The 25,164-nt window shown below is 49.1% G+C and overlaps 2 protein-coding genes across 5 annotated transcripts; one reads left to right on the top strand and one right to left on the bottom strand.

Annotated features, from left to right (window-relative positions):
* Positions 1-974: 974 nt before the first annotated feature.
* On the bottom strand, positions 975-8,253 carry LOC103184333 (RING finger protein 215). 4 transcript variants are annotated; one of them, XR_006085275.1, is made up of 10 exons: positions 8,017-8,253; positions 6,570-6,704; positions 6,202-6,273; positions 5,662-5,747; positions 4,166-4,220; positions 3,885-3,989; positions 3,242-3,361; positions 2,551-2,688; positions 2,076-2,140; positions 1,779-1,831 (listed from the first exon to the last, which is right to left on the bottom strand). XR_006085275.1 is itself a non-coding variant. In XM_007902272.2 (10 exons), the coding sequence occupies exons 1-10, from the start codon at positions 8,251-8,253 to the stop codon at positions 1,806-1,808; spliced, it is 1,077 nt and encodes a 358-aa protein (XP_007900463.2). In that variant the 3' UTR covers positions 1,779-1,805. The 4 variants fall into 4 exon arrangements, 3 of the variants coding, with proteins under 3 accessions (XP_042193701.1, XP_007900463.2, XP_042193702.1); XM_007902272.2 differs by having other exon boundaries at positions 2,076-2,178; XM_042337768.1 differs by having other exon boundaries at positions 2,076-2,148.
* Positions 8,254-12,137: 3,884 nt separating this feature from the next.
* On the top strand, positions 12,138-24,323 carry LOC103184335 (SEC14-like protein 2). Its single transcript, XM_042337766.1, has 12 exons — positions 12,138-12,273; positions 16,821-16,896; positions 17,227-17,270; positions 17,834-17,896; positions 18,387-18,575; positions 19,541-19,636; positions 20,102-20,162; positions 20,704-20,787; positions 21,419-21,525; positions 22,937-23,076; positions 23,218-23,387; positions 23,955-24,323. The coding sequence occupies exons 1-12, from the start codon at positions 12,220-12,222 to the stop codon at positions 24,107-24,109; spliced, it is 1,239 nt and encodes a 412-aa protein (XP_042193700.1). The 5' UTR covers positions 12,138-12,219; the 3' UTR covers positions 24,110-24,323.
* Positions 24,324-25,164: the final 841 nt, after the last annotated feature.

Genomic DNA, 25,164 nt, shown 5'->3' with positions numbered 1-25,164 from the left:
ACAAAAGTTTGCAACAACATCATATTTTGTTAGCATATCGATGGTTAACAATTTGGTTCAAAGTGCATTGTTGAAACACACTACAGTACGTTACACAAGTAAAGTGACGGGTAGATTCTATTTCCGGTTTCTTTTCAAGTCCCTGCTCTAAAGTTTCAATAAGCACAACAGCTAATTCAAACACTGAACGATTTGTTTTAAAATTCTTCTACTTCATTGTGTGTATTCTAAACAAGAGTTCTACAAAAAAAAGTTAAATTAACATTATGTAGCAAAAGAGAACAAATAAAATGTGCAATACGCCAACCTACATACTTAGCATCTTAATAAATATAACGCTACACTCATTAAAATATTTTCAACCATTTTTACCTAGAGGGTTCAAAAGTAAGCACACCCTGTACTGCCGAAGGGGGCATTTTATCAGTAAGTAAATGGACATTTTTGCTGGTAAATGGGTTAAACGGAAACCGCATTGGAAAAGTGTTGTGTTTGCCACTGCCTGCAGAAGTGGTGAGCGAGACAGGCTGTCCCCCCCCGGTCAACACTTTCTCCCTGTTGCGTTCTGTTTGTGTAACAAGTAATAAAATTCCTTGAAGAGGTAGGTTTTTAAGAAGGAAAATAAAAACACAAAATACTGCAGATGCTGGAAATCTGAAAACAAAACCAGAAGTGGCTGGGAACACTCAGCAGGTCAGGCAGCATCTATGGAGAAAGGAAAGTGGGTCAACGTTTCAGGTCCACAATTCTTCGTCTGTTCTGTGGACCCGAAACGTTAACTCACTTTCCTTCCTCCATAGATGCTGTCTAACCTGCTGACTGTTCCCAGCCACTTCTGGTTTTGTTTTCAGGTTTTTAGAAGGATTCTGCGAAGTTGCCAGTGGACAGATTTTAGGTGGGAGGTTCTAGAGAGTGGGGAGGTAACATAGGGAACATAGGAACAGGAGGAGGCCATTCAGCCGCTCGAGTCTGGTCCGTCATTCTATCAGATCACGGGGTGCAGTGACTGAAAGCTCTATGGATTGAATTCAATCCAGAATTCCGGGGATGAGATTTCTCACACAGGCGATCTGGCCGAAGTTCGTCTCACGGCCTTTGGAAATTGACGAAAATTCTCAGTGCCACAACTTTTTGCGGTGTATGACCGCACTGCGCATCTATAACCTGGCCGCACGAGAGATCACGGCTTCACCAGGGCGGGGAAAAACACTCATATTCCTTCAACTTGGTGGCCACAGTGCTTTTTCAACTAGTCGCACAACTGTTCTTAAAAGCCTAGCAGCGAAAGGGTTCAACTGTGTGGTTCCCCAAACTGTCCATCATGGATACAATAATGACAGAAACTGCAGGTGTGAATGAGGTTCTCCCTCCTGCCTGGAAACAACAGAAATTTGCACTCTTGATATTTCTCACTATGTACTATGCTGGGGGTGGAGGGTGTGGGAAGAACGTTGTAACCGTCAGATGTAGAACATTTGTAAACATTTTGGGATCATACGGAGCACTGCTAACTCCAATTCAAGTTTAACAACTACCGTCTAACGACCGAGTCTTTTCACCGATCGAGACGACCGATCGATTCAGGAGGAGAATGTGACGTTTGATTCAGATTCACGCTGTCCTGACTCTCTTTGAATCCAAACAAAGTTAACATGGGAAAGAATCACTCCCCAGGAGTGGTCATAAAATCAGCTTGATTGCCACCAACGTTACATTGGTTGTGCGGAACAGAAAATAAAGTGCGATACAAAATGTCTGGTTGTGTCTCTCCTGTTTTCTTCTCATCTTGAGTGAAGAATAACCGTTCAGCTGTCCCCAACAAGTGCATCATCTTTGTGTTTAAATGTAAGACAATATGTGAAGTTAATTGAACGCTATTCGTTTGTGACAGTGAATATGTACACCTCTATCCTTTAAAATAGCACCCCTCACGTAGGGTAACGCCCCAGAACGCTTGAGAGTGGCATTGAGGAAGAGTGTTCCAGAGTTTCGGGGCGCAGTGGCTGAAAGCACGGCCGCCGATGGTTTAAATATGCTTACACAAAGTACGAGGGGAGCCTGAAAAAAAATCTTACCTAGTACATTTCGCTTGCACAAGGGGCAAGTCTGTTGGAGAAGCAGCCAGCGATCAACACAGTCCCTGTGAAACTCATGGAGACAAGGCAGCACGCGTAAACACTACAGCCAAACAAAACACACTTTAAACACCTGGAAACCTTTCCCTTCTCTCCCCCACCCCCCTCCCCGAAAAAATCAAGTTAACAAATGCATTACACGCAGAGTTGTCGCCTCAGGTAATAATATTAGTCCTTGCATTTGATATAGCTCCTTATCACATAGTTGAGACATCAATTTTTTTTAAAGGGATTATTATCCCACAGAAAGCAATCTGTCAATTGACTAACAACTGGGTTCCTACTTACTGCTAAGGTAAACAGAGGCATGTGGAGTAAGGAAGCTTGCCTAAAATTTTGTCCTACCCGGGAATCAAAACCAGATCCCCTCTTCCCTCCCCCTCCCCCCAGTTCACACTACACAGGCTTCACATACCTGATTTTTATAGAATTCCTCCAAACACACAGCGCAGTTCTCCAGCTCTTGCACCCGTGTTTTACACCTTTTATTGGGGTGATATTTCCTGGTTTTCAGGGCTGAAAGCCTCTTCAAGATTTGTTGTTTCAAGCTTATCTGGGGGGAGGTCAAATAAGAGCAGAGGGTTGGGGTTACCAACCATTGGGAACCAGCACTCAGCAAATTTGAGGGCAAAGGTTCACGGTTGCAAAGAGAAATTTTACAACAGAAACCAGTAAGTATTTCTTTACCCAGAGGGTAATAATGGCTGATTGTATGCACATTGCGCACTGCTCTACTGTGTACTGTACGTATAACTTTACAACAACAACTTGCATTTACACTACCTCACGTGGGGTAGTGAACAAGAGCTCTTAACAGTGGCAGAGAATGACGCCGAGCCCAGAGGGGGAGGGGAAGTGACCAGAGGCACGATCGAAGAGGAAGGAGGCAAGGTGGAGGGATAGAGAAAAGAGCGTTCCAGAGTTTTGGGGGCGCAGTGGCTGAAAGCGCGGCCACGGATAGTGGAACTGAGGGCACGAGGGACTTGCAGGAGGCCAGAACTAGTGAGTTGGGAAATAAGCAGGTCGGAGAGGTAGGGAGGTGCCACGGCATGAAGGGATTTGGAGGCAATAGAACTTTAAACACAACAGAGTGGGATGAGACAGACCTCTGCATCTTCGGCACTCAGCTCATACTGCCTGTATTGCCAGCGGGCCTGCACGATGACTCCAGTGCACAGAATTAAACCCACGAGCAAGATGGTGTTCCACAGCTGCTGGAGATACTTCTGCAGAGGATAAAAAATACATTCATTAAATCGCTTTGGATTGTCACTGCAGTAGATCGACAGTTGTGCAATCAATGCCATCGAAAGGCACTTAATGAGATAGTCTGGCTCAACCAGTAACACGTTCACCTACCAGTGATCTGGAGTAAATCGCGTGAATAATAATAAATAATCTTTCAATTTGATATAGCGCTTTATCACATCGTCGTGACATCTCAAAGCGCTTCACAGGATATATTGTAAAGTGGATTGACTGTGTATTTTGTGGATGAAATGCACACAGCGGGGTCCTACAAACAGTCTTGGATTGTGTGACCTCATTCATTTTTATTTTTTTTGTGAAGCATTTTGTGTCCCGACACAAAAGGCACTAGCTATATCAAACACAGGAATTATTATAAACCCTCACACAGGACTACCAACGATTTCTGTAATTGGGAATAAAAGCCGAGTGCTGTGTGAGCTGAGAGCTGGGCCTTCGCTGCACCCAAGAGGGTAGAGGTGACGGGTTTGTGTCGCTTACCTGGACCTGCGAGCTGTTCTCCCCTGTACAGATCACGCCTTGCCATTCCCCATACAGACCCCCTCGAGAACGGCCACACGTTGACCACAGTGTCAGAGTCACCCCCTGAAATTGAAAAGGAAACTCAAGATAAGTTCCCACTCCAAGAGGTCTTGCGGACACGATCAAGGATTCTCAGCGACTGAAGTCAGGAGCCCGCGAGGGGCAGAATCTACACGTCATATCTTACACTCCACATTCTTACCTTGAAACATCTCAGAACACAATAAAACAAGACGTACCAGGTTGTCCTGAATTATACTTTTGAAGGTGATTTTCGCTGAAGCACGAAGACCACTGTAATCAAAAAGAACCGCAGCTCAGTTACTAATTCCTGGGAAGTGGTTCGAGACAGTTTCCTGATGTGAAATTAAATGAAGGGTTATTTATTATTAAACTGGCACACGCACACAGTGCACATCTCATGCAAATGAATGAATGAATGAATGAATGAAAGATCAGATAGCGCATTCATAATGCATGTTCTATTCTGTTTCTCCTTTTAAGCCTCAAAGAACTCAAGAGGTAGGAACATATAGGAACAGGATTAGGTCATTCAGCCCCTCGAGTCATTATAATAATCCTTGCATTTGATATAGCGCTTTTCACATCTTCTCGACGTCTCAATTCTATTAGATCATGGCTGATCTGTACCTCAATTCCAATTACTTGACTTTTCCCCACATACTTTGATGCCCTGAACTAACAAATATCTATCCACCTCAGTCTTAAAAATTTTAATGGATAATAATAATTCTTGCATTTGATATAGCGCTTTTCACGTCTTATGTGCGCAATTGGCTGCCGCGTTTCGCCCCCAAAATAGAGTGTCAATTCACTTTAGTGTATCCTGTGAAGCGCTTTGAGACGTCTCGAAGACATGATAAGGCGCTATATCAAATGCAAGGATTATTATTATTATTATTATAGACGTCTCAAAGCGCTTCACAGAATAGACTGTAAAGTGAATTGACTGTATATTTGTGGGCGAAATGCAGCAGCCAATTGCGCACAGCAATATCCGACAAACAGTCGTGGATTGAAATCATGGACTGATTGAAATTTATTATTGTTTCTTTATCTTGAGGGATTATTATCAGGCGTGTGGAGTAAGGAAACTTGCCAAGGTTTCATCCTGCCGGGAATCGAACCCAGGTCTCTCGCTTGCAAAGTGATTGCTCCAACAACTGAGCTACAGGACTCCATGGATCCAGCATCCGTAGCTTTTTGGGGGAGAAAGTTTCAGATTTCCACTACCCTTTGGATGAAATAGTAGCTCACAAGACGTCTACTAACAGCTAAATAAACCAGGGCTCCTGCCCCAATCTCCTTCCAGCGACTCACTGAAGCTGTGTGCACGAGGCTCCGATTGGGTAAGTGTGAGCGACGATAACCTTCCCCCGGTCAAAAGATCTGTCAAAACTTGCCATCAAGGCTGACTTGTGAGTAATTTGGCCGACAGACTGAATTGCCCCCGGCTCCTGTGGAACCATCTCTCTACCGCCTGCCCCCAAAAGAGGAATTGGAAATTGCCGAGAAAACAAGGTTGGAATTAAAGGGCTGTAATACGTGATGATGAATCATTTTGTGGCAATGCCGTAAAACTATGTTACTGCTAAAAGGTCTCATCTTATTTCTTCATTTAGAATAACATGTCATTGTTAAAACAGCAGGATTAGACCTATCCACGGGCTGAATGAGCACAATACAGCATGTAACACAAACAAAAAGGACTTACCTGATTAAGGCTCCCAGCAGTTTGGTTACATTTTCAGAGCTCTGCATGATCACTACTGGTTTAGACAGGACTTGAGCAATGTCCATCTTAATAAAAATACAAACGATAACGATTAGCGTCCCGCTCAAAGATGAACATAAGAATTTGCTGGGCCAAAGCACATCCAGTTCACCTTCCACTATCCTGGCAGTCACACGCACATGTCATGTCCCAAACTATATGCAGTATCCCAAGATGTTATTTCCTAACAGAAATCTATCTAATTTGCTCTTGAAAGACTTTCTGCTTCTGCTGTCTCCCTAGGGAGATGGTTCCTTAAGGATCCTTCCCTCCTTTTCATTTCATTTGTGGCTTAAAATACCCGCACCCGCAGTACTGCCAGCTACACTCCCAAGTAACGTTTCTGCACAACAACAGAAAGCGAAAGCGGAGAGAAGATAGTTTGGGACTTTCTTATCTGGAAAATCCCGTAAACCTGCAATCAATTTTAAGGGCTAATTTAAAAATAACAATCCCTTTATCACAAGCGTTTGAGATTACCTCAGTGATGGCGTTTTGATTTAAAACCAGAATCAACAGGGCTGATGCTCCCAGGACAAGAGCTCGCTTCATCTGTAACAAAGACATGATCGTTTACAGGCTCGGTCAGTCGTTCACATCGGGAGGACATTCCCAAGGCTCTTAACAGTCAGGGATTTGGACTCGAGCTGGAGGTTGGGATCAGGATGGATGGGGTAGGAGGGTGACCAAAGGCGCGGTCGAAGAGCAGGGTCTTGAGATGGGTCTTGAAGGAGGCATGGGGCGAGTCAGAGGGATCTTCGGGATGGAGTGGGGGCAGAGAGGCTGAGGCCTGACCGCCGATAACCCGACGTGACAGCACCAAATCATCGCACGTGCGGTGTACTTGCCTTGCTAACGACTTCTTCAGCAAAGGACTCCTGCTTACTGCTCCCCTTCAGCTCAGGCGGCTCCTCGCCAACCGGAACAACTCCAATCCAATTCTCGCCAGCCTTCAGCCGGATGTCTGACTGCTCGTCTTTAACCTCAAAAACAACAACTTGCGTTTATACAGCGCTCGTCGCGTGGGGCGGCGTGTCGAATCCGTGGTGTTCGCCACAGAGACCGCCCCGATCGCAAGGTATCGCCAACACAGACTTGCAAATTTATACAGCGCCCTTCACACGGGTTACCGTCTCAGAGCACTTAGCGATGGCAAAGGGACTTGCACACACTCGCCGACATTCACTCACATGTACAGACACCCTCACGCCCAACCCCTTCCGTGTCCACGCGCAGCCCCCTCGCCTGTACACGCAGCCCCCTCGCCTGTACACGCAGCCCCCTCGCCTGTACACGCAGCCCCCTCGCCTGTACACGCAGCCCCCTCGCCTGTACACGCAGCCCCCTCGCCTGTACACGCAGCCCCCTTGCCTGTACCCGCAGCCCCCTCGCCTGTACCCGCAGCCCCCTCGCCTGTACCCGCAGCCCCTCGCCTGTACCCGCAGCCCCTCGCCTGTACCCGCAGCCCCCTCGCCTGTACCCGCAGCCCCCTCGCCTGTACCCGCAGCCCCCTCGCCTGTACCCGCAGCCCCCTCGCCTGTACCCGCACCCCCTCGCCTGTACCCGCAACCCCCTCGCCTGTACCCGCAACCCCCTCGCCTGTACCCGCACCCCTCACCTGTACCCGCACCCCTCGCCGGTACACGCAGTCCCCTCGCCTGTACCCGCAACCCCTCACCTGTACCCGCAACCCCCTCACCTGTACCCACACCCCTCACCTGTACCCACACCCCCTCACCTGTACCCACACCCCCTCACCTGTACCCACACCCCTCACCTGTACCCCCCTCACCTGTACCCACACCCCCTCACCTGTACCCACACCCCTCACCTGTACCCACACCCCCTCACCTGTACCCACACCCCCTCACCTGTACCCACACCCCTCACCTGTACCCACACCCCTCACCTGTACCCACACCCCCTCACCTGTACCCACACCCCTCACCTGTACCCACACCCCTCACCTGTACCCACACCCCCTCACCTGTACCCACACCCCCTCACCTGTACCCACACCCCCTCTCACCTGTACCCACACCCCTCACCTGTACCCACACCCCTCACCTGTACCCACACCCCCTCACCTGTACCCACACCCCCTCACCTGTACCCACACCCCCTCTCACCTGTACCCACACCCCTCACCTGTACCCCACACCCCTCACCTGTACCCACACCCTCACCACCTGTACCCACACCCCTTCACCTGTACCCAACCCTCACCTGTACCCCACCCTCACCTGTACCCACACCCCCTCACCTGTACCCACACCCCCTCACACGCTCACTCACCAGCACTAGGCCGCCCTGGAGCGGGGTCTGGCCCGAGCTCAGCGCTAACACTGTCCCCTGAAGCCGGTAACTGCTGCTCGACCTGAAGCCGGACTGTGCCGACCAGCCGCGGCCCGGCTCCGCCAGCAGCACGTCCACCAGAGCCACCCGCTGGGCCTGAGCCGCCGCCGCCGCCCGACGGTGGAGGACAAGCGCCGCCAGAAGCGACCAAAGCAACCGCCAGCAGCCCGCCGCCATGTCTGTGACCTGTCAATCACACCCGGGGGCGGGTCCAGGGCCGCCCGTCAATCACAGCCGGGGGCGGGTCCAGGGCCGCCTGTCAATCACACTCAGGGGCGGGTCCAGGGCCTCCTGTCAATCACACTCAGGGGCGGGTCCAGGGCCTCCTGTCAATCACACACAGGGGGCGGGTCCAGGGCCTCCTGTCAATCACACTCAGGGGCGGGTCCAGGGCCTCCTGTCAATCACACCCGGGGGCGGGTCCAGGGCCGCCCGTCAATCACACCCGGGGGCGGGTCCAGGGCCGCCCGTCAATCACACCCGGGGGCGGGTCCAGGGCCGCCCGTCAATCACACACAGGGGGCGGGTCCAGGGCCGCCCGTCAATCACACCCAGGGGCGGGTGCAGGGCCGCCTGTCAATCAGATCCAGGGGCGGGTCCAGGGCCGCCCGTCAATCACACCCAGGGGCGGGTCACGAGGGGCTGCCAATCACAACACAGTGGGGCGGGTCAGGAATGGCTGTCAATCACAACACAGCGGGCGGGGTCAGGAGTAGTTGTCAATCACAACAGAGGGGGCGGGTTAGGAATGGCTGTCAATCACACACAGGGGGCGTGTCAGGACTGCCTGTCAATCACAACACAGGGGGCGGGGCGACAATTGCTGTCAATCAGACCCAGTTCCCAGTCCTACCTGTCAGTCACGACCCGCGGCGCTGGTTCTCAGGACTGCGGTTGAGGCCGTGTGTTGGGCACATATAATACACAGCTCCACAGTGAGGCGGGTATTCTTGAGGGATGAGATCAAAGGGACCAAAGGAACTTTGTCGTCCAAACCTCTCTTGTGGGATTGCTTGATTGCCTTCTGGGGAGGGGGCAGCGTCTCTCTGGGGCTAAACATTTAACGGACCGATCTTTGACAACCCGAGGTCATGGCGCCGGACACAGGAGGGAGAGGGACACAGAGCGCGATGGGGAATGGAGTTCCTCCCATCCCCATCACCCCCCCCCCCCCCCACCCAACCACCACTCCCCCAGCCCCAGCCCCAGCCCCTCGCAATATTGCTGAGCAATAAATTAATGGCAACCGCATGGATTTCGCTGTCCACAGCAGTGTGATTGTTGCCTAACAATGCAGCACTGCTTAGATAATACCAGTGGCTGAACATTGGAGAACATCGCAGCACATGGGTCATGGGTTCATAACTCATTCTGAGAAGAAAAAAGGTCATGTTGGGTTTCCAACGCAGGGCTGGTGGGGGGGGCCATGTCAGAGGCACGGTCCTTCAGATGAGATGTTAGAACTGAGATCTGCCTTGTCCCTCAGGTGGACATTAAAGATTATGACACAACTGGAAAAGAGTTTTTCCAATGTATTGCCCAAGAGGATCATATCTCCAAACGGGTCTATAGTTTGGCTCAAATGCCATTTTGCTTCAGTCATCTGCTGGACCACTGAAGTCAGGTGCAATAGAAGCATCCTGTGGCAGGCCTGAGGTTGCACAAAATGGGTGACGGCATCACCCAACACTGTCATCCATCGCTTACTCCACCAAATCATTCACCTACAATCCACACAGTCACTACACTTTACAGTAAATCCTGTGAAACAGTTTGAGGCATCCTCTCGGCGCAAAAGGCGCTGTTTCAAATGCAAGGATTATTACTGTTGATTATTGAATCCACTCCCTACAAGTCCTGCTTTTAAGCATTACGCGGAGCAGGGCATGTTTATCTTCTCTCCCGTAGGGGGCGATACGGCTAACAGGCCAAGACCAGCTAACAGCATCGCAGGAGTTTAAATGTCATAATGTTATTACTCATTACAACAATAATCACTGGGTGTTGCTGAACTTCAGCACACTGAAAGCTGCTTGCGACACTTGAGTCAGTCAGGATAAGTCTGTATTTATGGAGACTTATTCCAGATTTTAAAGTAATTCCCCCTCCTCTACCCCCCCCCCCCCCCCCCAACAACACTCGCAGCATTGATTTAAAATGTAATTTGTAATTTCATTTAACGTACCCTCTATCACTGCGTGTAGAGACACCTCGCTCCAATCTGCCCTGTGACGAAAGACAAAGTTACCAGCAGAACAACAACAACTTTGGATTTATAATAATAATAATCCTTGCATTTGATATCACGCCTTATCACGTTGTTGAAACGCCTCAAAGTGCTTCACAGAATATAATAATAATCCTTGCATTTGATATAGCGCTTTTCACGTCGGGAGGACGTCCCAAAGCGCTTCACAGAACACACTGTAAAATGGATTGAGTGTATATTTTGTGGGCGGAACACGGCAGCCAATTGTGCATCGCAGTGTCCCACAAAGAGTCATGGATTGAGTAACCAAATTATTATTTATTTTTATAATCCGCCAATTGACGAACAACTGGGTTCCAACTTATTGCTAGGTAAACAGAAGCATGTGGAGTAAGGAAACTTGCCTAACGTTTCGCCCCGCTTGGGAATCAAACCCAGGTCCTCTTGCTTGCGAGGCGAGCTTGCCACCAGGTAAACAGTCGTAGATAGTGTACACGAGTCGTCGAGTTCACACAGCAGATCGAATGACCTTCTGCGCTGCAAAAGAATTTCCACGAGAAAGCAAAAAAAAAATCGAAAGATAACCGGGCCACGTAAAAAAAAAAAATGGAATTAAAGGGGAGGTTATGAAATATTTCCTTTTGCTCCGAGGGAGGGTGGTTGAAATGTGGCATTCCTCTGCTGCAAAAATATTGCGCGGTGCATAAATTCTTTTGGAAAGGGGGGAGGAATTAGATTGTCATGTTGTTCAGCATCAGCACTTTTAAGAGGCATCCAGGTCCAACTTTGGGTTGGTATCAAACAAGGTTGATGAAGGCTTTAATCGCCAAAGTCGGACAAGCGCATTGGGGGTAATAATCCTTTTTAAAAAAAAATCCACGACTGTTTGCAGGACACTGCTATGCCCAATTAGCTGCTGAATTTCACCCCCAAAAATACACAGTCACTCTACTTCACAGTATATCATGGAGTCCTGTAGCTCAGTGGTTAGAGCACTCGCTTCGCAAGCGAGAGACCTGAGTGCAATTCCAGGCAGAGGGCGAAACCTTGGGCAAGTTTCCTTACTCCACACACAGCCCTAATAATAATACCTCCAAAACCAACAACAATAATAAATTGGTCATTTTCAACCTACGACTGTTTGTGGGACATTGCTGTGTGCAATTGGCTGCCGCGTTCGCCCACAAATATATATACAGTCAATTCACTTTACAGTGTGTTCTGTGAAGCGCTTTGGGACGTCCTCCCGACGTGAAAAAGCGCTATATCAAATGCAAGGATTATTATTATTATTATTATTATAATAAGCGTTTCGGGACGTCCTTCTGACGTGAAAGGCGCTGTGTCGGCTATAAGGATTATTATAATTACTTTATTGATATTATTATTATTATTATTATTTATGGTTATTTAAATTAGAAATGAGGAGAATTATTATTATTATTATTAATTGCAGTTTCTCCTTTGTTGTTTCCTCTGTTAATCCAAGTGCTGGAAAGGAAACAAATACGAATAATCCTATAATAATAAATAATAATAAATAATAATAAACAATAATAAATAATAATAAACAATAATAAATAATAATAAACAATAATAAATAATAATAAATAATAATAATCCTTGCAATACACTCAGTAGTGCTGTGATCACGTTTCACCCCCATATAACACTAGTCTTACTGGTGGGTCCCACCGGTTGGAGTACAGTGCAATATTTGTTTCTTTTTTTTTCGATGAATGAAATAATAAATCGCACTTCTGCTTCGTGTGACATCCGTTCACAGTCAGAAAAAAGCGGTGCGGTGTTATGTATTACTTTTGCCCAAAGCATCGATCGCCCTTTTAAGGCGGAGAGGGCGGCGGCGACAGTGTAGCGCTCTCAGGTCAGACACCGAGACATCACTGTGAGAGCGGTGGGACAGCGGCGCTGCGATGAGCGGAAGGGTCGGCGGTCTGAGCCCCAAACAGACTGAGAGTCTGGGAAAGGTAAGGGGGGGACAGACAGACAGACAGAGGGCACAGACAGACAGACAGACAGACAGAGGGCACAGACAGACAGACAGACAGAGGGCACAGACAGACAGACAGACAGAGGGCACAGACAGAGAAGGACACAGACAGACAGAGACAGAGAGAGACACACACAGATACGCACACAGACAGACAGAGAGAGAGAGACACACAGACAGAGAGAGACACAGAGACACACACAGAGACAGACACACAGACAGACAGAGAGAGACACAGAGAGAGAGACACACACACACACACACACAGAGACAGACACACAGACAGACAGACACACAGACAGACAGAGAGAGACACAGAGAGAGAGACACACACACACACACACACACAGAGACACACAGACAGAGACACACACACAGACAGACACACACACACAGACAGAGACACACACACACAGACAGACAGAGACACACACACAGACAGACACACGCAGAGAGAGAGATGACTGATCAGGCGATCGGCCTCTCAGCAGCAAAGAGCTTTAACCAACGCGTTAATAAAACCCAATTAAACCCTCTCTCTCCCCCTCTCACTCTCCCCCCCTCCCCCTCTCACTCCCCCTCTCTCCCCCCCTCCCCCTCTCACTCCCCCTCTCCCCCCCCTCCCCCTTTCTCTCCCCCCCTCCCCCTCTCTCTCCCCCCCCTCCCCCTCTCTCTCCCTCTCCTCTCTCCTCCCTCTCTCCCCCCTCTCCCTCTCTCTCTCCCCCTCTCACTCTCCCTCTCTCCCCCCCTCCCCCTCTCTCTCCCCCCCTCCCCCTCTCTCCCCCCCTCCCCCTCTCTCTCCCCCCTCCCCCTCTCCCCCTCTCTCTGCCCCTCTCACTCTCCCTCTTTCCCCCCCTCTCTCCCCCCTCCCCCTCTCTCTCTCTCTCTCCCTCTCTCTCTCTCCCCCTCTCCCTCTCCCCCCCCTCTCCCTCTCTCCCCCCTCTCTCCCCTCCCTCTCTCTCTCCCCCCTCTCCCCCTTTCCCTCTCCCCCCCTCTCTCTCTCCCCCCACACCCCCCCACACCCCCTAACCTCACATCTTGCTCTCAGCTACAAACTGAGATGAGATGATCTGATTACATGTCAGAGATCATATCAGAGGTCGATAGGAAAAGGTTCGTTCCTTCAAACAACAAATAACATTTTAATCTAAAATAAATCCAGAGGCTTTGACAGGGCAAAGGTTCACCCCCCCCCCCCCCCCCCACACACACACACACACACACACGTTTCACAATTTGTGTTACAGTACTTGTTATGTGTAAGTTATATAAAATCCAACTTATGCATAATTTAACGTAAGTCCGCGTATGATCCGAGGGGTATAAGCTTCAGATAACTCATACTTTGCACAAGTCATATCCAATGTGGGGTTTCCAATTGGGAGGACTTATGTGAGGTTTTACTGCGCCTGTGTTCCCATCAGCAGTCTGTTTGTGTTTGTGTTTGTGTGTGACTGCGTTTGCCGTGTTTTTTAAAAAAGAAATCCAAAATATATTTGGGGGATTCACTTAAATCATATTTTTCAGAATCGGGGTTGACCCCTTCCCCTTCCCAAGTGTAAAGGTAATAATAATAATGATCTTTGCATTTGATATATATATATATATAGCGCCTTATCGTGTCGTTGGGGAATGTCCCAAAGAGCTTTGCAGAGATTACTGTGACGTGAAGTGACTGTATTTTGTGGGCAGAAAGCAAGTATTGGTATTAAAGATTATTGGTATTAATATTATTCGTGATTCCTACAAGCAGTCCAGGGGGTGTCCTGTCCTAAGCAATGTTTGTGCCCCCTCCCCTTGATCTTCCGCCCCCCGCCCCCCCCTCCCACACACACACACACACACACACACACCTTCCAACCCTTTCCCTCATCTCCGTACCCCTTAACTCTGTCTCTCTACGTTGCCTTTTCCAGCAGTTTCCAGTCTGTCAGGACCAAACACACTAGGCTGTGCTGTACTGATCATCACTAATGTGTAGGAGTGAGTGCGCTTGGAGGGTGGGGGGAGGACTACTGGAGCCCATTGAGAGTTTGCCATCGAGAGCGCTGAATGGCAAGCTTTCCCACTGCTCGTCCAGCTCGGACCATCCTACGGTTAGTGCTTTGGCTGCAGGGTACACAGGAGCTGAGTGGGAGGAATAGAGAGTTTACTTCCTCAATTATCAGCCCTCGACTCCTTCCCCCCCCCCCCCCCTTTCGAATTATGAAATAAAGGCTCCCCCACCCCCCTCCCCTCTCCGCACCACTCTCTCCTCTGTTACATCATTGCAACCACGGAAAAACTCACCATGTCTGAATTAATATCAAGCGAAACCCAAGGTGCTTCAAAGGCAGAGAATAAGATCAGGAGGTGCCAACCTGGGTGGGCGGACTTGCTTGCTCACACCCTCGCACTATCTCTCTCTATCTCTCTCCCACCCTCGCGCTATCTCTCTCTCTCTCTCTCTCTCTTTCTCTCTCTCTCCAGCCACAATGTCATTAGTTTCCACCACAAAATGAAAGAGTTTTTTTTGGGTTGGGGTCAGAGATACGAATGATGAGAATAATTCTTGCGTTTGATATACAGTAGAACTTGCATAAATCTTATATTTATAAACCGTACAATTGCCTAAGGCACACATGCATCCAAATCCCATTCAGTTTCCTGTCAAAACCACTTAGATTTCTTTGTACAATCCGTATTAACCATCTCCTAACTCATATCACCGTTTCCCTAGCCTCCCTTACTCCCGCGCTAACCGGCTGCGTTGAATTGTGAGAAATGTAGTCTTAATCCATCGCCGCACGTGCACTTGCAAGCAGCGGGAAAAACAGCATTGAATTACCCGCGCGAAGTGGTAGATTATCGATTCAATTTGATTTTATACGACTTATACAGTTTGCCTGCAAGTTTGATGTTTGCGTAAGTCATATCAGATGTTATGACGCGTCCCGACTGATAGGACGTGTGTGAGCTTTACTGCAGTGACTTATCACGTCGTCGAGAGCGTCTCCAAGCGCTGAGCAGGACTTTACCGTGACGTGTAGTGGCTGTGGACGAGGTTCGGGGGGGGAATTGAGGAGAGACACCTTTGCAAACGCTGAGTCATTGGGAATCCGCACCGCACCTGGTACATTATGTGACCATTGGAGTCTCCGCACAAGGCTGTTATAATAAAAAAAAGCTAACGAGAGGGGACTGTTATCTTTCTCAACAAGAGCAATAACATGCACTTAAATTGCACCCTTCACATTTATGGATCCAGCATCCACAGCCTTCGGGGGTAGAGAGTTCCAGATTTCCACTAGCTTTTTGTGTGTGTGAAACAAATGCTTCCTGATTTAATTCTTAAACAGCCCAACTCTAATTTTACAGATGATGCCTCTTTGTTCTGGAATCTCCCACCAGAGTAAATAGTTTCTCTGTATCTCCCCGTTCAATCCCTTTATCATTTTATACACCTGAATTAGATCAACCTTCGACCTGGGAGAGCGAGTTATAATAATAGCAATAATGCTTGCTTTTGATATAGCGCCTCGTTAACCCTCGTCTCAAAGCGCTGCACAGAATTCGCTGTAAAGTGTAGTGACTGTGTATTGTGTGGGCAAAACGCGGCAGCCAATTGCGCACAGCAGCGTCCCCACAGACAGTCGTGGATTGAGTGACCAAATTCTTTTTTTTTAAAAAAATTTGGGAGGATTACCCCGGGAAACCGATCCGCCAATTGACTAACAACTGGGTTCCGGGGGTCCTCTCGCTTACGAGGCGAGCGCGCTAACCACTACGCTACAGAGTCGTGGTCTTTCATGGGCTTTGCTATTCCTACCCCTTCCTCCTTCCGTTAACCTTTAGAACCAGAATGTACGTGTTGGTTGCTGGTTCTCCCTTGCGGTTCGTGCACCATCCAGTGACCGTGTGTGCGGGTAACTGTCTGCTCTCACATCGTTCCCGTTTGCTGCGCTCACAACAGAGCTCTGATAGAGAGAGAACACTCGCCATTCTTGCCAAAGACTGTAATCTTACACTGCGCTCTTTGTGGCATGGACATATTTTTCTCCACCACACGCTAACCCCCACCCCCTCCCCACCCTCCTCCGCAAAAACAATAGACCATCTGTTAGAGATTGCTGAGATCTCGCCCTGTTCCCCAAACGCTGACAAATCACTGATAAATCAACGTACAACTCTTGCGTTTGACGCATCGCCTATTGCTGGGTCTCCAAGCGCTTCACAGGGTTTCTAGCTATGAAGTGAGGCGACTGGGCATTTTTGTGAGCGAATGCGCCGGCCAGTTTTGCGCAGAGCGACGTCCCGCAAATAGCTATCACCGATTTTATCTGGGGGATCGCAGGGCAGGACAGCGGGGGGGAGGGAGAGAAAATCCCATCTCTTTTTGGGGGATCTTTTAACGTCCACCTGAGCAGGGTACAGACAGGGACGTTAATTGATTCAATCCCCCCACCACGGGACCGAGCCCGGAGTCTGTGTATAAGCTGGAAACGTTAAACCCTACCCTCTCCTCTTTCTCTGTCTGTTCCACAGTTCCGGAACAGCATCCAGGATATTTTGCCGTGTCTCCCTGCTCAGGATGACCATTACCTTCTGCGTTGGCTCCGAGGTATTGACTTCTTAATAATAATAATAATAATAATCCTTGCGTTTGATACAGGGCCTTATCACGTCGTTGAGACGTCTCAAAGCGTTTCACAGAAAATACTGTAAAGTGGAGTGACTGTGCATTTTGTGGGTGAAACATAGCAGCCAATTGCGCACAGCAGCGTCCTTCTTGTGGATTGAGCAACCAATTTTTTTTGGAGGGATTATTACCCCCAGCAATCGCCAATCGACTTAACAACCACGTTCCTAATTTACTGCTGGGTAAAGGAGATTTTTAATGCCTGATGTGGGGACAAAGAGCAAAGTGACTGAACCTTTCTCTCGTTTCCAGCCAGATCCTTTAACCTGCAGAAAGCAGAGGCGATGATTCGCAAGGTAAGAGACACTGCAATTAACTTAACCCTCCTCTCCCCAGGTTGCCGAGCGTGTGCTCGATTGCTGCTCAGGATGTTGCTGAACGCTGATTTCTTGTTGCGTTCTCAACTCCAATTTTGAAATGTGTTTCCTCCCCGACTGCAATCCCCAGCGTTCAAGCCCGAGTTCCCAATCAGTGAACCCTATTTCTCTCTGCCTGTCACCGGGAGGTGAGTGAGTTAGTGAGCGAGCGAGCGAGCAGCGTGTGTGCGCGCGTGTGCGTGTGTGTGTGTGCATGCCTGCGGGTGTGTGCATGTATGTGCGCGCGCGTGTGTCAGCTCACTTCCACGCCAATGCATCGGTGCTTTGGTCGGGGGTTGCTCCCAGCAGCCCGCAGCACCAATGCATCGGTGTACTCGCTGCGTTCTTCAGCACCCATGCATGGAGTTGAGGCACTGCCGCCTTGCGCCACTGCACCAATGCATAGTTGCGTTGCTAACACACGTGGATCTATACCTCCCTTTAAAAAAGAAATGTTTTTTTTGTGAACCCGGGATAACTTTCCCCCTCCTCTCTGTTTGTAGCACCTGGAGTTCAGGAAGCAGATGAAAGCTGACACACTGACAAAGGAGTGGGACCCCCCTGAGGTAAAACTTTGGACAGCTGAGGGGGTGGTGGGGGGGGGGCGCGGAGAGGCGAGAGGGTAAAAATGGATTTGCTTACTTCACGGCTGTTTGCGGGGACGTCGCTGTACACGTGCTCGTCCGCTAACGCTTCACTTACAAAATACACAGTCACTACACTTCGCCGTCAGCGCCCTCGCCTCGCAAGCGAGAGGACCCGGGTTCGATTCCCGGGGCGCAGCGAAACCGTAGGCAAGTTTCCTCACTCCACAGCACACGCACGCCCACAAAATAAAGACAGTCGAGCCTCTTAACGGTATATCCTGCGAAGCGCTTTGAGACGTCTGAACGACGTGATGTGGATCTATGTCAAATGCAAAGATTATTATTACTATTAATTATTATTAATAAAATCCCACGAGGCGCCGTGAGCCCGCCCGTGATTGTAGATTGTACAACGTCTTGTTTTGTGGGGGGATGGTAAGTGACGCCGACGGCTTGGCTTTTGCGGCAGGTCCTCATCCGCTATTTCGCGGGCGGGATGTGCGGTTACGACAAGGAGGGCAGCCCCATCTGGTACGACGTGATCGGCCCGCTGGACCCGAAAGGGTTAATGTACTCGGTGTCCAAGCAGGACTTCCTGAAGACAAAGATCCGGGACTGCGAGCGGCTGAGAGAGGAGTGCGTGAAGCAGAGCGTCGCGGTGAGCGGACTTCCCTGTCAGCCTTGTCGGGTGCCGTGCGTAGTGCGGTGCTTAGAGCACTCGCCTCGCAAGCGAGAGGATCTGGGTTCGATCCCCAGTCGGGGCAAAACCTTAGGCAAGTTTCCTTACTCCACACACACGCGCCTCAGTTCACCCAGCGGTAACTAGGAACCCGGCTGTTAGTTGTTAGTTGTTCGGTGGATCATTTTTCAGGAGGTAATAATCCGTTTTTAAAAAAAAATGTGGTCACTCAGTCCACGAGCTGCCGTCGTGCGGTGTGAGCCGCCACATTTAGCCCACAACATACACAGTCACTACACTTGTCACTCCACTTCACAGTATGTTCTTTGAGACGTCTCACAGGAACAGAGGAAGAGGAGTAGGCCATTCCAGCCCCTCGAGCCTGTTCCGCCAATTTATAGGGTCGTGGCTGACGGGAAATGGGCGCCGTATCAAACGCAAGGATTATTATTACTATTATTGTTATCAAACTGAAAAAACACGGCGCCATCAGGGGAGAAACACAGAAGTTACTTTTGTTTTAGATCAAGTATTTGCGGACGGAGGCGAAATAAGGAAGTGCGAGTTGTTCGTGTGTGTTGTGTGTGTGTGTGTGCGCGCGTGTGGTGGCGGGAGGCGAGATGGGGGGGAAGGGGCGTCGTTTTGACGATCAGTGCACTGATATCAACTGCTCAGTGCATAGGCATTGGATGTTCCTATAGCAATCAAACCACGCAGATCAACAGCTTCCACACTGCCATAGCCCCAAACCCGAGTCTACCATTACTGCCCTTGTGCTAGGAAGCCCTTCAGCGCATTACTATGTGGAGTCCTGTAGCTTAGTGGGTTAGCAAGTTCGCTCGATAACCTGTCACCTCGCCCTTCCCTCTCCCCACCTCACCCTTCCCTCTCTCTCTCTCTCTCTCTTAAACTCCAGAGTAAGAATCTGTTCTGATCTTTTGCAGCACAGCACAAACATTGAGGCCATCATAATGATCTACGACTGTGAGAATCTGGGGCTCAAACATTTATGGAAACCTGCAGTCGAACTGTACGGAGAAGTAAGTACGGGATCGGGATTTAACACGAGGGAAAAACACCGGGATTTAACGTGAGGGCAAATTAACGACTTCATGTTGTCACTTGTTAATTATAGGGAACAAGTTTGTTATATTATTAGAAAGGTGGTTAGCTGGTTAGACTCCAGCAGTTTCTCCCCAATGCACACCCTGGGGTCCCCCAAACCTTGGCTCTTGCCAACCTGCGCCTATTACTCTCCGGAATTGGGTAAGAAAGATGCATCCCTCCAGGGAGAGAGAGAGAGAGAGAGCGCATTGCATTCCAACAATCTTCCTCTGGAATTTCCATGTGTCGGTAGGGTGCATGCAATTCTCAGTTTGGTTTGGAGACGCTGAAGTACGTTGATGGGTTTTTGCATGTGTCAGACACCCAGCTGACCCCCAAAAAAGCAACCAGAACTTTGGCCAGTGAGTAATCCATTGCCTTTGATGCTTTTCCTTGACCAGGTCCTGACTATGTTTGAAGATAACTACCCCGAGGGTCTGAAGAAACTGTTTGTTATCAAAGGTGAGCAGTAGCAGAGTTGGTGGTTGAGGATCCGGGTTCAATTCCCGGACGGGGCAAAACCTTAGCAGGGGCAAGTTTCCTTACTCCATCTCGCCTCTGGTCACCTAGCATTAAGTAGTTACCCGGTTGTTAGTCGATCGGTGGATCACTTTTTGGGGGGATAATAATCGTTTTAAAAAAAATAATTTGCTCACTCAATCCATGACTGTTTGTGGGGACACTGCTGTGCGCAATTGGCTGCTGCGTTTCGCCCACAAATATACAGTCAATTCACTTTACAGTATATTCTGTGAAGCGCTTTGAGACGTCTCGACAACATGATAAGGCGCTATATCAAATGCAAGGATTATTATTATTATTACTTGGCCCCAATGTTGATTCATGTCCTTAAAGTTGCACCAATTTGGAGCGTTTATAATTTTATGTCTGTGAGGTAATTACTAATCATAATAATCCTTGCATTTGATACAGCGCCTTATCACGTTTTTTCGTGCTTATTTTCATTCTCCGTCTTGTTAATTGTCTTCTCCTTTGGTTCCAGCACCAATGATTTTCCCCGTGGCCTACAACCTGATAAAGCATTTCCTCAGTGAGGACACTCGCAACAAGATTCAGGTCCTGGGAGGTATATTAAAAAAAAAAATCCAACTTGAACCTCGCGCATAAAGTCCGCCGCAAGCCCTGAAACTCTGGAACACTCTCCCTCTATCCCTCCGTCTCGCCCCCTCTTTTGTGATCTTCAGGTCGCACTCGAAGACCATCCTCTTCGACAGCACCTTGGGATGTCCTCCTGACAGTAAAGGCGCTATAGAAATGTAACCTCCCCCCCACCCCCACCCCCTGTCCACCTGCTCCGCCACTGTCAAGCGCTCTGGGACGCTACCCTGCATGAGGGGCCCTGTATGAATGCAATTTGTTGACGTTGTTAAAGAAATGTACCCCAATATCTGAGCTGCAGACAGGGAGCGAGGTTTAACTTCTCACTCGAAGGACAGCGCCTCCAACAATGCAACACCCACCCCAGCACTGCATTGGGGCGTCAGCCGAGACTTGAGAGTTCAAAGTCCCCGATGAGGGACTCGAACCCTTAAGCTTTGATTCAGAATCGAGAAACAGCTCTGAAGGCATCAACTCCCCTGAATAAACACCATTGGTTGAGTTATTTGACTACTGCTACGATTCAAGTGTCAGGAATTTGCATTACTGCACTGCAGTCCCAGTCCACAGCCGTCAGTCAGTCTATGTTGGTCTTACAGGGAATTGGAAAGAAATCCTTTTACAGAACATCGATGCGGCAGAGCTCCCAGTTTATTACGGTGGGACGCTGACAGATCCCGACGGAAACCCAAAGTGCACATGCAAGGTGAATGTTGTCGGGAAGCGCACAAGGGCTGGGTATTTTTTTTCCGTGCGCGCGTGCGCGTGTGTGTATGCGGTGGGGAGGGGCGAGGGGTTCGACCAGGTGTCTGACAAACGTGGAAACCCATGACCATGCTTAAGAGAATCCAAACCAAAATTGCACCTGTGTCTACGTCACCTACACACGGAAATTTATCTGTGACTGAAACGGTATGCGCTCGCTCTCTCGCTCTCTCTCACCCCCCCCCACCACCACCAAGAGCTACACAGGACACATTGGGCCAATTGGCCTTGAAGTTCTGTGGTTCAATGAGCGTCGGTCGCCTCCGCAAACCCCTCCGCAGCGCCGTCTCCAGGCCGCGCAGAGGTACTGCAGCCATCGTTGCCAATAACATTGAGCAATTTTTATTTTTTTAAAAAAAAAATCCTGGCTTTTTGGTTCAACATCTTTCAAGAGGACGTTGCAAAACACGTCGCACGATTTTACCATAAAGCGGAGTGGCTGTGCATCTTGTAAGCGCAACCCGGCAGCCGTTTTTTTTTTTGCACAGAAGCGTCCCACAAACCGCCGTGAAGTAAAAGGAACGATTTATTTTTTTGAAGCAGGGGATCGTTGGTCAGGGGCACCAGGGGGAAAACTCGCTTCCTTTTCCTCTTTAGAACCAGGAACTATTAAAGGATGAGAGAGTGGAATAAGGTGGTGGGGGGAGGGGAGATGTTTAAAAAATGAGCAGGAGAAAGGAGCGAGGTTAGATGTCTTGTGCGGACAACAAAAATGCACAGTCACTACACTCTGCAGTAAATCCTGTGAGATGTCGTCTCGGAGATGTCCTCTTGACGTGAAAGGCACTATATCAGATGCTAGGATTATTTTAAAAAAAGAAACACAGACTCAGTGGATAGAATGGGCCGTGTCCATGCAAAAACATTGTGTGATTCTGTTAAATTTGCAATAACAACTTACATTTACACACAGCGCCTTTCATGCGGACTAGATTCTCAGAGCGCTTTTAACAGCTGGGGAGAAAGGGGAGGTGAACGTAAGTCGTGGTCGGAAGAGGAAAGTCTTCAGGTGCGATCTGAAGACAGGTAAAGAGGGGGTGAGGCTGAGAGATTGAGGCAGGGAGTGCCTGAAAATAATAATAATAATCTGGTCAGTCAATCCACAACTGTTTATCAGACTCTGCTGTGCGCAATTGGCTGCCGGGTTTCGCCCACAAAATATACAGTCAATTCGCTGTATAGCATGAAAAATCGTGATAAGGTGCTTTATCAAATGTAAGGATCATTATCATAATAATAATTATGATAATGATGAAAAGGATGGCCGCTGATGGTGGAGTAGAGGTGATGAGGGGTGTGAGCAGGTTGGAGAATGAAGGGAAATGACACCTGTTATTGTGTCTTCTCATCAGATTAATTACGGAGGTGACGTCCCTAAGACTTATTACATCCGAGACTCGATCAAGCAGCAATACGAAAGCACAGTCACGGTTAACAGAGGCTCCTCACTGCAGTTAGAGTACGAGTTGCTGTTCCCAGGCTGCGTCCTGAGGTGAGGCTGAGCCAAACAGCCCCAGGGCGTGTGTGTGTGTGTGTGTGTGTGTGTGAGTGAGAGGGGAGTGGGGGTGCAGGGAAAGAGGAAAGTGGGTGGAATATCTCCAGATGCCTGAGATTCCCCATGTCGCTCACCCAGGTGGCAGTTCATGACGGAGAGTGCGGACGTGGGCTTCGGGGTGTTTATGAAGACTAAATCGGGGGAACGGCAGAAGGCGGGTGACATGGTGGAGGTGGTGCCCAACCAGCGATACAACAGCCACCTGGTGCCGGAGGACGGGAGCCTGACCTGCCGCGAGCCGGGAGTCTGTACGTAAAGGAGTGGGCGCAGCGCAGAACCCCAGAACGTGATCACGCAGGCCATCACGGTCCAGCGTAGTTGCGCCCACAAATGACACGGTCACTACACTTTACAGTAATATTCTGTGAAGCACTTTGAGACGTCTTAATGAAGCGATCAGGCGCTATATCAAATGCAAGGATTATTATTATCATCCACCAGAATAATCGCTTTACGGGAGTAATTGTCGCTCCCCAAAAAAACCTAAATAAACATTAAGAATTTGGTCGCTCAATCCACGATCGTTTGTGGGGACGCTGCTGTGCGCAATCGGCTGCTGTGTTTCACCCACAAAATATACAGTCACTCCACTTTACAGTGTGTTCTGTGAAGCGCTTTGAGACGTCTTGGAGATGTGACAAGGCGCTAATATCAAATGCAAAATGTTGCCTGTGCCTTTAAGGCTCGCCTTCAGAATTTCTGAGGCTAATGAGTGAGCAAGCGAGCGACTGAGCCAGGCGCTAACTCACGAGATGTACAAAGCGACTCTGAGATTCTATCTTTATTCCTCTCCCCCTTCCCTCCCTCCCTCGTAGACGTCCTCCGGTTCGACAATACCTATAGTTTCATCCATTCCAAGAGAATCAGCTACTCGGTGGAGGTTCTGCTCCCAGATCAGGGGTCCGAGGCCCACATGAACGGCCTGGGGGACAGGACACCACAAGACCCCAGCCTCGGCCACAAGCAATAACCAGCGGAGCGACCTTCAAATCCCAGGGAGCGGCGGGCGATATATCCTTTCTGCACAGATATCGTCTGCCTTTGGTGCCTTGTGTGAAGGACTGACTGTGGACATGGCTGGGTGGTGGTGGGGGGGAAATGGAGAAACCCATGGACAGAGCGAACCAAATCCGCTCCGAAGAGCAGCAGAAGACCCCACACCTTGGTCAAGCCAAACAGGAGAAGAAAAAAAGTGTGGGGTGGGGAGAGACAACAACTTGTGTTTACATGGCGCCTCTCACGTCGAGAGGACGTCCCATTTTTCTTTTTCTTTCGCGCTAAACAAAATTCTGCTGCTTTGCACAGCGAGCGGGGTAAAGGTAAATTATTTACTAACTATGACTCAAAGTTAAATTGTTCACTGCTGTGGATCACACAGCATTGTTAAAAGTATTAACGGATTCAATGGGGGAGCCTTATTCAATGATACATTCTCCTTGGAGACTCTGGCACGATGTGGAATTCAAACTGGAGGGGGTTTGGGGTAGAATGTTGGTGACCCGGGGGATTTGGTGGGTGGGGGGGGATGGGGGAAGAGTGCTCTCTCTTTCAGTGGCTTAATACTGTAATATTTTTATTCCGAAGACAAATCTCTGCAACTGAATGTAATTTTCGTTCTGCTGTTCACACGGTCTCTCCGCTTCTCTCGACAGTAAAACAAACCCTCGCCTCTGCCTTTACTCCCTGTTCTTTGTTAATCACTTGCATTTCGACACACCGCGTAGTAAATAATCCTTGCATTTGGTACAGCGCCTTATCACGTCTTCAAGACATCTCAAGGTGCTTCACGCAATGTACTGTAAAGTGAATTGACTGTATATTTTGTGGGCGAAAATGCTTTTTGTTCAGCGTCGTACCTGCTTTAATGACAAGTGATGTTTTCTTGGCCAACGCAGCAGCCAATTTGCACACAACAACAACAACAAGATTCCATTTATTGAGCGCCTTTCACGGCGGGAGGACGTCCCAAGGCGCTGTACAGTTGGGTCAGGACCCGAGCAGGGGGGAAATGGTCAGGGGGAGGGG

Source organism: Callorhinchus milii, unplaced genomic scaffold (assembly GCF_018977255.1).
Source record: "Callorhinchus milii isolate IMCB2004 unplaced genomic scaffold, IMCB_Cmil_1.0 Scaffold8, whole genome shotgun sequence".
In the NCBI taxonomy this organism is placed as follows: domain Eukaryota; kingdom Metazoa; phylum Chordata; class Chondrichthyes; order Chimaeriformes; family Callorhinchidae; genus Callorhinchus; species Callorhinchus milii.
This window is presented reverse-complemented; position numbering and strand designations above follow the sequence as displayed.

Excerpts from the sequence above, each read along its gene's own strand:
- LOC103184335 (XM_042337766.1), top strand. The coding sequence starts at position 12,220 with ATGAGCGGAAGGGTCGGCGGTCTGAGCCCCAAACAGACTGAGAGTCTG. Across the intron at positions 17,271-17,833 it reads CAGAGGCGATGATTCGCAAG|CACCTGGAGTTCAGGAAGCA; the intron begins GTAAGAGACACT and ends CTCTGTTTGTAG. Across the intron at positions 23,388-23,954 it reads CTGCCGCGAGCCGGGAGTCT|ACGTCCTCCGGTTCGACAAT; the intron begins GTACGTAAAGGA and ends CCTCCCTCGTAG.
- LOC103184333 (XM_042337767.1), bottom strand. The coding sequence starts at position 8,253 with ATGGCGGCGGGCTGCTGGCGGTTGCTTTGGTCGCTTCTGGCGGCGCTT. Across the intron at positions 2,689-3,241 it reads TGAGTGCCGAAGATGCAGAG|ATAAGCTTGAAACAACAAAT; the intron begins GTCTGTCTCATC and ends ACCTCCCCCCAG. Across the intron at positions 1,832-2,550 it reads AGGAATTCTATAAAAATCAG|ATGATGCACTTGTTGGGGAC; the intron begins GTATGTGAAGCC and ends TTAAACACAAAG.